This window comes from Fonticula alba (assembly GCF_000388065.1).
Source record: "Fonticula alba strain ATCC 38817 unplaced genomic scaffold supercont2.1, whole genome shotgun sequence".
Lineage (NCBI taxonomy): Eukaryota > Rotosphaerida > Fonticulaceae > Fonticula > Fonticula alba.
The window spans coordinates 4,476,124-4,488,512 of NW_009242971.1; the positions used below are offsets into that span (position 1 = coordinate 4,476,124).

The 12,389-nt window shown below is 65.1% G+C and overlaps 4 protein-coding genes across 4 annotated transcripts in view; 1 reads left to right on the forward strand and 3 right to left on the reverse strand.

Moving 5' to 3' along the window:
* Positions 1-952, reverse strand: part of H696_00960 (hypothetical protein) — a gene marked incomplete at both ends in the record, with an annotated part of 1,513 nt that extends 561 nt beyond the window's left edge. The window contains 3 exons of the mRNA XM_009494849.1: positions 90-190; positions 343-539; positions 762-952. Of these exons, the coding sequence (XP_009493124.1) occupies positions 90-190; positions 343-539; positions 762-952 (489 nt within the window). The remainder of the gene's footprint in view (positions 1-89; positions 191-342; positions 540-761) is intronic.
* A 1,686-nt stretch (positions 953-2,638) lies between these two features.
* Positions 2,639-3,829, reverse strand: H696_00961 (hypothetical protein). Its single transcript, XM_009494850.1, has 2 exons — positions 3,661-3,829; positions 2,639-2,983 (listed from the first exon to the last, which is right to left on the reverse strand). Exon 2 carries the CDS (start codon positions 2,967-2,969, stop codon positions 2,661-2,663), a length of 309 nt encoding a protein of 102 aa, XP_009493125.1. The 5' UTR covers positions 2,970-2,983; positions 3,661-3,829; the 3' UTR covers positions 2,639-2,660.
* A 96-nt stretch (positions 3,830-3,925) lies between these two features.
* Positions 3,926-9,039, reverse strand: H696_00962 (hypothetical protein; the record flags this gene model as incomplete). Its single annotated transcript, XM_009494851.1, has 5 exons — positions 3,926-5,886; positions 6,028-6,204; positions 6,316-6,564; positions 6,799-7,824; positions 7,960-9,039. 5 exons carry the CDS (start codon positions 9,037-9,039, stop codon positions 4,153-4,155), a joined length of 4,266 nt encoding a protein of 1,421 aa, XP_009493126.1. The 3' UTR covers positions 3,926-4,152.
* Positions 9,040-12,094: 3,055 nt separating this feature from the next.
* H696_00963 (hypothetical protein) overlaps positions 12,095-12,389 on the forward strand; it is a gene marked incomplete at both ends in the record, with an annotated part of 853 nt that continues 558 nt past the window's right edge. Inside the window, one exon of the mRNA XM_009494852.1 lies at positions 12,095-12,104. Within this exon, the coding sequence (XP_009493127.1) occupies positions 12,095-12,104 (10 nt within the window). The remainder of the gene's footprint in view (positions 12,105-12,389) is intronic.

Genomic DNA, 12,389 nt, shown 5'->3' on the forward strand with positions numbered 1-12,389 from the left:
GAGCGACAAAACAGAGAGTCGAGGGGGAAAGTAGCAGGGCCGGCGCGGAGGGCATCCCGCAGTGGGCAACCGGGGCAAGATGGACGCACATCGGTTGAGGCGCAAGTGAAAGCGATGTTCAGGCTACGGATGACGTTGTTCCGGCAGGCGGTACCGCCAGACTGCTTGAGGTTGGACTGGCCCTCCACGGCTTTAAGGGGGGCGGCATGGAAGGAGAGCCGCAGGAAGAGGGAGAGAGAGAGAGAGGAATAGAAGGAAGGACGGGTGGGGGTCAGCTGGAGAATGGAGGCGCAAGCGCCAGCGGCCAGCGGCCAGCCGATGATAGGCCACCCGAGCACGCACCAGGGTTTGGGGTCACACCATTGTGGACGGTAGACAGGGTGTTGAGAGGGGCCTTGCGGGCGTCCAGCTCACAGGCGTAGGCAGAGGACGCCGGGCATGCGGGATCGTTCTCCGGGATCTCCAGCGGAGCCTTGTTCAGGAAATTGCATGGGTTGAGGTAGTACATGTTGCCTGCGCCTGCCGGGAGAAGGTAGTTCCTGTGTTTGTGGCAGGGGAGGGAGGCAGGTTAATGCCAAGGAACAGGGGGAGCATAGAGACGGTTGGGAGGAGCAGTAGGAGGGCCGAGGATTGTAGACGGCGTGGGGGAAAGATAGGGAGAGAAGGAGGAAGAAGGAGGGCGAGAGTGTGGAGGAAGCAGCAGAGGAAAGAGAGAAGAGAGAAGAGGGACGAGGGAGGAGCGGAAGAAAGAGAGAACGCACTTGCTGGCGAGGGGATTCAGATCGATCTTGCGGCCATCTTCCAGCGCAAAAGTGCACAGGTCGTTGGCCGAAACCTGGGTCGCCTTCAGGCCATCGATGGTGATGGTGGGCAGCGGGCTGGCCGAGACGGAGAAAATGAGACCGAGCAGCAGAAGCCCCAGGAGGGCGAGCGGCGAACGCATAGCGCTCATGGAGAGCACAAGGAAAGGAGGAGGGAGAAGAGAAGGGAGGAGGGGGAGGGGAGGGGGGGGGGAGGTTGCATGCGGTGTCATGGCCCCGGCTCCGGGGGAGACCACGATAAATTGCCCGGAAGAAGTGGGCATCCATTAGCCGAGGAGAATATCATGCGACGCGGCCGGGGCTCGGGCGGAAAACTAGGAAACGGGGTCCCTCCGAAGAACTGGCCACTGGATCCCCCCTCCCCCCCCCCCCTCCCCCCCCTCCAGGCCGCGAGCACGACCAGGGAACGGGCAAAGAAGGGTCGACCTACAGGGGGGGGCGAGGGGGCGGAGGGGGCAACGCCTACAAGTACAGTAGCCGACACGCCACGGCACCCCGAACAACATGCAACATTGTTATTTCTTCCACTGTCGCGTCATTCTCGCACATTTGCGCATGCGGTTGCCCACATGCACCCCGGCCGAAGGGCCCTGCCGGCGGTCACCACGGCCGGGCCGGCCTCCGGCGCAACGGCAGACGCTGCGATCGGACCTCACCGGTGGGCGGCCGCGGTGGAGCACCCTCTCCTCGGCCGCGCCGGCCACAGGGCCCCCACACGAATGTGCAGGACGTGTCAAGCGCCATCGCGCTCCGCCCTAGACCACTGGCATCCGAGCTCGGGCCGCCGGGCCGCCGTCTTTCCAAGTTCCCCCTCTCGCCCTCCCGGCATGTGTTTATCGCGTGGGGCAGAGCCGGTCACGAGCATGCCCTGCTCCGGGCATCGGCGTCAACCGGGGGCCCGGCCACTGGCGACGAGCAAAAGCGCACCGTAGAGAAGGCGCGCACAGGAAATGACTTTTAGCGCCTCGGTGTTGATGTCCCCCCCCCCCCCCCTCCCCCCGGGCGGGGATAAAATACACCAGCTTGGCGGTTTGAAACACAAATAAATGTCCACACAAGCGCACACACACACACACGTACACGAGCGCATCGTGCGCCGGGTGGCCAGGCGTGTGCGGGATCGGTCTGGAGGTGGGGACCCCGTCTGGCGGCAATGCAGTTCCCGACCTGGGCACGGCGCTCAGGTGTGCGCCGCCGCCACGTCGGCCGTTCTAGAGCCTCACAGGCCGGGATAGTCTGCCCCTCGCGCGGAAGAGGAGGGATGTATTATTGTTCGGCCACACGGACGGCGCGCGCCCCTTTTTATCTAATTTTATTTTCCACCCCCCCCCCCCCCGGCCGGCCGGCCGGCCGGCCCCCAGCCGGGGGGTTCCATCCACAAGGGCGGAATTATTTCCCCCCCCCCCCCCTCGCAGCCGCCTATACAGTGCCTGGATTTCAATTATTCTTCTGAAGTGTTCCCTCCAACGTCCCCTCTGCCGGAAGCGACTCCGCAGGGGGGAGGAGGACAAAAATAAAAAACATAAGGCGCCGCCCCGAATTTCGCCCCGACCCTCTGCCTGTCCCTCGTGCCACTCTCAATGCACCTTGATCCGGCGAGAGGACGCACACACATTGGCACTTAGCCGCAGAGGGGGCCCCCCCCCCCCCCCCCGCCCCGCCGGAACGGGCATTCAGCGATATACGTGCTCAAGGTGGCACCCTCCCCCAGACACCCTCGCCCTCCGGCCGCCCGAGACACACGGCGCCCAGCCTTGTGGATGTTTCTCTTTCTCGCTCCCTCCACACCCAGGAAAATGAACACAAGGCTCCTCATGTGGGAACACCATTTGCGCTCGATTAATTTAACCGAGAAAGGGGGCTAAATGCGCACCCCGGTCGAGCGGCCAACGTGCGGCGCGGCGCCACACAGGGACATACGAAACACACGGACATACACACGCAGGAAGACAGACACACATGCGTGTACATGCGCGGGGGGAAATGAGGGCGCCGATGGGTGTGCGTGCGCGTATGAGCACGCTCGGTGCGCGCATCGGCAAGAATGTTTGCTACTATGCATGTATGTGCACAAGGGCGGGGGAGGGAAACTGTGTGCATGTAGGTGCAGTGGCGCGCGGAGCGACCACAGACAAGTCTACTCCTCATGGGAAGGAGAGGCGCTATTGGCACAAGAGAGAGGGAGATAGCGGCCAGGGAGGGAGCAAGACATGGGGGGGGGGGGCGGGGAGAGGAAGAAGAAGAGGAGAGGAGGGCGGCGGAGAACGATGCAGAAGAAGCACCATCACCATTTTGACCCCCGCGAAGAGGCAGCACCAAAGGCAGGGCACACAAACAAGGCATTGGGCAAGCGCGACAGAGGGTGCGCGCCGTTTCGAGGGCGGAAGGGTGTTAATCCACAATGGTCGGAGCGGGAGGGTAAAGGACCCCCTCTCCACGAGGAGAAACAGGTATGGACCCGCAAGCAAGACCGTGATAGCACGGGCACGCAGCCAGGCGCAGGTGCAAGGTCGGGAGGGGGAAGAAAAATGGGAGAAGAACCCCCCGGAGGGGGATAGACCCACCGACGGTGGCACCCCTTGGCCCGCAGGTAAACATCAAAAAGGGGGAGAGGCAGTCTGCAAAGTAACAAGCAGGGCGCTCAACAGGACAAACTAGGGGAAAGCCCCATGTCGGGGCACAGGGGGACACACTGACAAATGGCCTTCGCGGCCAGGAGCGATCAGGTGGGCTAAGGGAAGAAAATGGCTATCCGACCGTGTGCCGAGGGTGCGGAGAGCAACCCCGCAGAGCACGGAGGGGAGGGAGGGGGGGGGGGAGCCGGAAAAGGGCGACGTACAGTGGCAAGGGACGATGTCCAGGTAGGATGATAAGGGAGGAAAGAGGGAGGGTAAGGTGGTCGGTGAAAGGAAAGGAGGCCGAGTACCACCAGCAATCGGAAGAAACCAGATACTCCATCGCGAAAGGAAGAGAAGCAGTCACGATTGGGCGGGAGAGAGAGAGAGAGAGAGGGTGGAGGAGGAGGTAGAGGAGGGTGACTGCGATCAAGGGCGCTCTGCCATCGGCCGCGAAGAATGCATGCTGTGGAGGAGGAGAGTTGTGCGCGTGTGTGCGTGTGTGCGTGTGTCCGTGCGTCCGTGTGTCCGTGCGTCTGTGTGAAAACACATAAACGTGCAAAAGAGCAGGCAGACGGCCGCATAATTTGCACAAACACCGACACACAGACAGAAAAAGAAGGGAGGGGGGGAGCAAGAGACACACAGGGACGAAGGCGACGGGGTGGAGGAAAGGCACAGGATTAGGCCCAGTGTCCGCCTGAGTGGGGACCATTTCAGCTGGAATGCGGCTTCGAGGCAGGTGCGTCGCTTTTCGGCTGGGACTCTTGGCTCGCCGGGGTGGCAGCAGCGCGACCGGCCCGGCCAGCTCGGGCCTTACCTGCTCCTGCCCCGGTGGCAGCCGAGGCGCCAGGCCCACGAGCTGAATGCCCAGGTCCCGATGCCCGGCCAATGCCACGACGATCTCCACGTCGACCGGACTGCCCGGACGACGGCCCGGACTGCCCGGACTGGCCCCCACGTCGGCCAGCACCCGAGCCGTGGCGCGGCTGCAGCGGCTGCTGGAGCTGCGACTGATGGCGAGGATGGTGGTGCTGGACAGCCTGGTGGGAGTGGTGGACGGGGGGCGGCGCGGCGGGCAACCCCGGCACAGGCCCGCCCGAGGGCGGAGCATGATACTGCGGCGAGGGCGCAAGATGAGGGGGCGGCGCGTGGGATGCGGGCACTGGCGAGGGCGCCGGCGGTGCAGGCTGGAGATGACCCATATGCTGCCCCGGGGGCGGTGGTGGCCCCGGCATCGACGCCAGCGGAGGGTGGTGGAAGTGGTGCCCGGGAGACGGGGGGTGGCCATGGTGCCCGCCCCCGGACAGAGGCCCATGCTCCAAGTGCGGTGGGAATCCACCGCTCTCAAAAGCGTGCGGCTCATGCGACGGCGCCGACGGTGGCGGCGCCGGCGCCGGCACCGGGGTGGAGAAGGGCGCCACCGACTGGCCCAAGTGGAAGGAGCCACCCTGAGGGGGACGAGGACCACGCGACCCGGGTCCCATGGCGGGGGCCGGCGCAAGGAGCGGCTGAATGTGTGATGGCAGCCCGGCCGATGAGGCAGGTGCACCATCAGGCCCGGGATACCCGCGATCCCCGACAGGGTAATCCGATAGGGGAGGAACGCTCGGCGAGTGGCGATAATGCCCCTGGGAGCCGGGGGGGTGGGCGAGCGGCGGCAAGCCCGAGCCAAGGTGCGACACCGGAGCAGAAGGGGCAGGAGGGGGAGGCTGGGCGTCACCATAATACTCACCGGAGTAGGTATGGCGATGGGCCGGCGGGGGAGGAGGGGGCTGGTGCTGCTGCTGCGTCGGTGCCGGTGGTGGTGGTGGCGGCGGCGGCGGCGGCGGCGGCGGCTGATAATGCTGCTGCTGCTGGTGCTGCTGCACGGGCCCCGGAGGCGGCGGCTGCTGCTGGTGCGGGTGCGGCTGCTGGTGGCTGTGCTGATGTCCCGGGGCATCATAATATGGGTAGTGCGGGTTGGAGCTCGGCCGATCATCATACCAACCGCTCTGGCTAGCAACGGAGCCTGCCGGCTGGCCAGAACCATGGACCGACACCGTTGCCGGACCTGCGTGATACTCACCCGAACGGTTTTGGTGCTGGTGCTGGTGCTGGTGCTGGTGCTGGTGGTGTTGCTGCACCAATGGCGGCCCCTGCGGCCGCGAGGATCCATGGTGGTAGTGGTGTGCCGGACCCGGGCCGGATGACTCCGAAGGGTAGCCTGGAGTCCCGTGTGACCCGGGCAATGAAGTCCGCCGAGATGGCGGAAGACGCGATTCACGTGTAACTGAAGGGGGCAACGCTGTCGGTGGTGACGGGAAGAGCTGGTGCGTGGAAGTCGATGCAGAGGCCGCGGCTGAGGGAACTCGCGGGTCAAACGCAGCCGCCGGGACGGCGAGATCGGGATCGGCGCTGGCTGGTGCCGGCAGGTCGGTTTGTCGGTCTCGGCCGAAATTCAGGCGAATCTGAGTGGAATCCACATGCGGCACGGGAGGAGGAGGGAGGCGAGTCAGTAACAGGGAGAGCTGGACGAAGGGGGGACCTTATGGGGGGTCGGGGGGGGGGGGAGGGAGGGAGGGACGCTTAAAGGCAGGCCAGGAGCGTACAGATGAGAACTTGGCCGTCGATTGAAGGGAATCGATGGCGCGGACTGCATCAGCCACAGAGAAGAACCAGACAAACGCGTAACTCTTGTTGCGAGGGCGATTAATCTTGTCCACCAAGCCGAAGGGGGTAAATTCTGCGCGAAGGTCCGCCTCTGTCAGGGCCTGGGCCTCGGATTGCTGTGATGGGGCATATCAATCGGGTCGATGTCAGAGGGGGGCAGAGAGACAGAGAGAGGGAGGGAGGGAGAAAGGGGAAAAGGATGGCGAGAAAGGACGAGCCGCTCGCACATAGCCGATGTACACCGCGCGGGTGGCTTGTCGCAGGGCAATCGCGCTGATGGTGTCCACTGTCATGTGGGACATCAGCTGGGGGCTGGCGAACTTGTAGGTTTGCGGCTCAAGCTGCGGGCACCGGGGCCGGCCGGGACCGAGGCGCACATCGGTGCCCTGGGTTTCGGTTTCCTGCGTCGCCAGAAGATGGGCCGCCGTCGACGGATGAACAAAGGACAGGAAGGCATGGCGCTTGTCCGGGACAAACTATTCAAGCCAGCGGCAGTGCGTTGTTGACAGCGCCCATGATGGGGTAGTGGTGGCGACAGCAGCAGCAGCAGCAGCAGCGGCGGCGGCGGCGGCGGCGGCGGCGGCAACGGCGGCGGCAAGAGGAATGGTGAGGGGGCGAGGGTGAGCCAGAAAAAAAAAGACAGGGAAAGCAGCGAGGAGGAAAGGTCGATGCCACTTGCGGGGAGCGGGGGAGCCGTGATAGCGACATACCTGGACGCTCTCTACAGGACCGTGCTTGGACAGTAGGGCAGACACAAAAGCATGGGCCTCGGCCTCCGGGCCGAGGTTGCCCACATACACGACACGATCTTCGGCAATCGAGGTGGTGCCCATGCAACGGTCGCGCACGAAAAATACCTGCAATGGTCGGCCACGGCTAAAGCCCCGGATGGGCATGGCGATGGATGCCGGTGCGGAGGTTGGAGCCGAAGCCGATTCAGCGGCCGGAGTTGGGGCCGACGAGGTACAATCGTCGGCGGTGGCGTCCGAGGAGGAAGCTGGCTTGGCAGGAGGCGTTCCGGAAGGAGCTGACTCGGGAGCCGCCGATTGGGAGGTGGAAGCCCCAGCGTCCGTCGGCTCGGCGGGGGTCGACTCGAGGACTTCTGGATCCGCGGCCTCCGGCAGAGTCGTCGTCGTCGTCGTCGTCGTCGTCGTCGTCGTCGTCGTCGTCGCCGGCCCAGATGCTGTCGAGCCGATGGCGGCTGACTTGGCGGTGGGGGCCGATCCAGCCGGTGTTGCGTCGGTGGTGGCTGGCTCGGCCGGCGCAATGGCAGCGCGCACCTCGGCCGAGAGCTTGGCCGCACAGGCCAGGGCGTCGGAGAGCTGCTCAAAGTGCACAACCGCCGCGTAGTGCTTGGAAAAGAGGGCAAGTTGGTCAATTGCACCGAACTTCCCGAGGACTTGGCGCAGCTCCGCCTCAATGAGAAGCCCGGCTGGGAGATTGACCACGAGCAGGGAGCGGGAGGCTCCATGCCGGGCCATGGCCAGGTGATTTTGGGCGAGGGGCACCGACGCGGGACTCCACCGGACAATGGGGCTGCTGGCAACCGGGAGGAAGCGCTGTCGATGATGTGGGCATCGGTTGAAGAAGAGGTGCGCTGTGACCGCCGACATAAAGGTCACCGTGGCCGTGCCAGCATGCTCCACCCGGACAGACTCAATGGGACCGCCAATGAGTGGGGGGTTCGCCGAGAGCGATGCCGTTTCCAGCAGGTCATACACGTCGTGTGGGGTCTTCTGCAGAGAAGCGCGAGGAGCGTGAGCACGGTGATTTGTGTGTGCGTGTGTGCGTGTGTTTGGGTTTTCTGTGCATGCGTGCGGGGAAAAGGGGCAAGAAAGAGAGAGAGAGAGAGGATGTCAATAGCGGCGTACAATCGAAGACGCCAAGCCGCGCAGAGTGATGCTGCGCCGAGTGACATCCACGTGCGAGGGCGCAGCATCCGGAGAGTATGCGGTCGTCGGGTCGAAAGGCCCTGGAGTCGGGTCCCGAGGCGCTGGTGGGGGTGTGGCTGACGGCGGCGGATGCAACGGTCCGGAGGGCGATGGCGAGGGCCCTGTGAAGTATTGTGGTTGTTGCTGCTGCTGCTGCTGCTGCTGTTGCGGATGTTGCTGGTGCTGCGGAGGGTAGTGATGGTGCTGGAGGGGCACTGCGGCCGACATCGGCTGCGAATGCAGCTGTGCTGGCGGCGGTGGCGGCGGCGGTGGCGGCGGCGGCGGCGGCTGGTAATGATGCGGCTGGTGGTACTGCTGGTGCTGCTGCTGGTGCTGATGATGCTGATGGGGTGGAGGCGCCACAGACACAGGAACGGACGGCGGGAGGGAATATTGCTGCTGATGCTGGGATTGCGGCTGCGGCTGTGGCGGCGGCTGATGGTGCGGGTGGTGTGGGTGGTGTGGGTGGTGCTGGTGGTTTGGCAGCGTTGGTGGTGGTGGCGGCGATGAGGCCAGCGGCTGATGGTGGGCATGTGGCGGGGGCAGGGACAGCGAAGATGGGGGGTGATAATGCTGCTGATGTTGCTGCTGCTGATGATGATGATGCTGTTGTTGTGGGGGTGGCGGAGGCTGGTAGTGCTGCGGCGGAGGTTGGTGGTGCTGCGGCGGAGGCTGGTGATGCTGCGGCGGAGGCTGGTGATGCTGCGGCGGAGGCTGGTGGTGCTGCTGATGTTGCTGATGTTGCTGATGTTGCTGATGTTGCTGATGTTGCTGATGCTGCTGATGTTGCTGATGCTGCTGATGCTGCTGATGCTGCTGATGTTGTTGGCGCTGCTGACGCTGCTGGGGGTGGCGCTGCGGCGGGTTGGACGCCGAGCGACCGGCTCCAGACGGGCGCTGATGCCCGTGATGCCCCGAGGCAAAGCTGTCCCCGGGAGGTGGCCCGGAGCGTGTGCGCTTCGGGCCGTGCCCACCGCCGCCGGGGCCCGAGTGGGGAGGGTGACCGGCGCGGCGCTTCATCGAAGGCGGCGGGCGAGGAGGAGGCAGATCGGTGGTCAGGGTGTCGAGGGGGTAGGGGGTGGGCGGGAGCAAGGAGGAGGAGAGAGGAAGAAGGAAGAGGGAGGAGAGGCGGTGGAGGTGGGAAGAGGGACTGTTGACAATCCCCCACCCGGAGGGCGACCAAGGTGCTGCCGTTCAAAAGACGAGTCCCAGAAACTGACCGTGTTAGACACTCTCCCCCACCCCCCCCCCCCCCCCCCGGTCTCTCTGTCCGCGCGCGCGCGCGCGCGCAATATCTGTCAATGCGAGTGTCCTTGAGTCTGTAGGGGGAAGACGGACCCCCCCCCCCCCCCCCCCCCCCCCCCCCCCCCCCCCCGGTCTCTCTGTCCGCGCGCGCGCGCGCGCGCAATATCTGTCAATGCGAGTGCCCTGTGTTTGTTGGGGGGAAGCCCCCCCCCAGGCATGCCCCCCCCCGCCCGTGATATATCGGTCGGTCCGATAACCTGGCTGAGCCGCTGGAGAAAGTGAGAGAGCGACGAAGAGTCCTTTGTTGTGCGCGAACATGGGCCATTTTCGGTCCTGGGCGAGGGCTTTTTCGTCTCACCGCCCGCTGCCGGGACTTCCCACCCCCCGCCAAGAGCAAAAGACAAAGGTGACAGTCGACCGGTAGATCTCCGTCCAACCCCGGGGGTGGGCGTTTTGGGCGTCCCCGCGAACACCGGTCATGTAAGAGGAGGGTGTGATGCACTCCGGTCACATGCTGTATTAGTTGGTGCTGGTGCTGAATCGTCTGCAAATGCAGCACTCTTCGATTTGTTCTGGGGATAGACCGTATAATTGTGGTCTATGGCCGGTGGGGAGACCTTAACTCTTTCGAGGACGGAACCGAGAGGCGAGAGCAGACATGCGGGCGGGCGGGCGGGCGGGCAAGGCATGCACGAAGAGAAAGTCTCGAATGAGAATGCTCGCTCCCACTCGAGGACTCCCTCCTCCTTTCCGGCGCTGTTCTTTCTCGGCACAGCTTTGGCATTTGACCAGGAGCACCCGGCATCGCCGCATACTGGAGGGAGGGGGGCGGCGACTGGCCGGCCGGCCGGCAAAGCCAGGGGGTGCACAGATGACCAGGTACCGTGGGCCGCGGCCCTTGAACAGCCCCCTTGTCTCGGAGGTGCCAGAGAAACTCCTATCCAACTCGGCCACCCGTGTGAGGCAGGGGCCTGCGACCAACTTCCGGGAACCTCTGGAGACAACCAATCATCGCGTTTGCTGGGTGTCAAATGTATCTCGCTCTCGGTGCCGATGATGGAGTAGCGAAGCAATAGGAGCGATGATTGTTTGGGGAGAGTTGACTTAGCGACATACGATTGGGCCATATGCGAGGATCGTGTGGCTTTTTACTGCTCGTCGCGAATCCCCCCTGGCCCGCATACCCACGTCAGCCTCTTGCGGAGGCGCTCCGCCAGTGAGGCGGACTGGTGGATATGTGCATTTCCATTTCCCCGCCCCCCCCCCCCCCCCCCCTTCCGTCGTCAGGCTCGCTGACTACCTCGCCATCGATGTGGAGCTGGGCCTCCATGCACGCGCGACGTTGGTGCCAGGAGGAACCGGGGTGCCGGGGAGCAGCCAGGTCCGCGCGATGGCTCGATTGTCTTTCCCCGGCGTGAACTCCTTCAGAAGCAGCTTCATGCACATTACCCCGCGTAATGCCCGCCGCTCTGTGGCCCTGGCCTCTTCCCGCCAATTCGTCTGACATCGCACATGCACCGGATGACCGGGGTCGAGGATCCGGAAATGATCGGAAAGCCCTTCCTCAGAGGGCTTCGGAGATCTTCTCCCGGCGCTGCCAACGGCCTTGCCCAGTTGTTCCGAATATGAAAATGGCGAGTACTTGCTGCGGGGTATCGGCGCCGGCGAGCATTGACCGGGCAGCCTGATGGCCGAGGCCCGGTCGACAAGCCTGCGGGGGCAGGGTCGCCGATTGTACCACCTGAACCATATATTTTGGGGGGAGAGAGAGAGGGGGGGGGCGGGAGGGGGCCCGCTCCTTGGTACGAAGGCCAGGGCCTCCTACCGCCCCTTCAACCAGGCCCCAACTCCGGGGCGGGTCCGGTGTCGGTAGGACGTTGCCGGCTCTTCCCGGCATCGACCGTCTATCGGCCGGTGAAGGGGGAGGGGCTTCCACTCCGGGCTCAGCACAGACGGAGCCCGAGCAAGACGCCTCGGTCTCGGGGCATGATGCGAGGGCCCGGCCCCCCCCCCCCCCCCCCGGTGATGTGCGCCGCCAGAGTTGACCGTGGGATCGCCCAGCCAGCCCGAATGGCGGGGAGGGGGGCAGCCCAGCCATCGGCCGCGACCGGGGGCTTGGAGGCTCGTCCAGAAAGCTGGTCACGCCTGGATCACGCGCCGTAAAGAGGAAATTCCAGCCATCCCCTGCAATGGAAGCCCCTGCTTGGCGGGCCGTTGTCAGCCTTTCCACATGCGCACGCTGGCGGGCATGTATGGGTCTCATTAGAATGGTGGCTTTTTACAGCTTTGGCCCCTCTCTCCCCATCCCCGGAGGGAGCCTGGGATTCCATGCTCCCGTCTTGTCCACCACGCCCCTGCCTGTCTCTGCCAGGGGAGGTGGCGAATGCATCGAGCTGCCAACGCTAGGGAGCGCCATACACGCGCCCCCCTCCGGAACGGGGGACCGTCACACGCAGATGGGAGGAGCGGGTCTTTCGCCAATCGGTCAATAGTGCGGCCGGGTGGCGCACACACGGGCAGGCTTCCCCACGCCCGGGCCCCTCCTTTCCCCGGGGGCCTGCCCGAGAGGCGACCTTCTCTTCCCGGCGGGGGACTTGACATATTTCCTCCCTGCCCCCCGAGAAGCCCTGCTGCCAGGCATGGGCGAAGTCCGCCGACCAAGGAATGCCCCCCCCCCTCGCCCCGCGGCGACGCCCCCTCCCCCCCCCCCCATGCCAGGGGTTCACCCGGGTGCTGGCTTGACCGGTCGACCGGGCCAAAAGCCGCCCCGGGTGCCACGCTGATCGGCCCGGCGTCGGGCAGCACCTCCGCAGGTGGGATTTCCTAGGAAATGGAGGAATGTGTGTGTGTGTGTGCGCGCGCGTCCGGAGGCCCGCCCTCGGCCGGACATGGAGGCAGTGCGGGAAGGGGGTGGGACCCGGCGTGCGGTCCGCGCCAGGCAACACGGCCCGCTGTGTATGGCAAGGACGCTGGCCCTTGAGGCCGATCGGGGGGGGGTGGGTCTTTTTTTTACATTTTCGCCAACAGGGCATAGTTGCCAGTCCGCGGGGGGGGGGGGGGGGGGGGGGGGGGGGGGGGGGGGGGGGAGAGATTGGGAAGTGTACCCGCGCGCCGAGGTGCCTGCC

Excerpts from the sequence above, each read along its gene's own strand:
- H696_00961 (XM_009494850.1), bottom strand. The coding sequence starts at position 2,969 with ATGAGGAGTAGACTTGTCTGTGGTCGCTCCGCGCGCCACTGCACCTAC.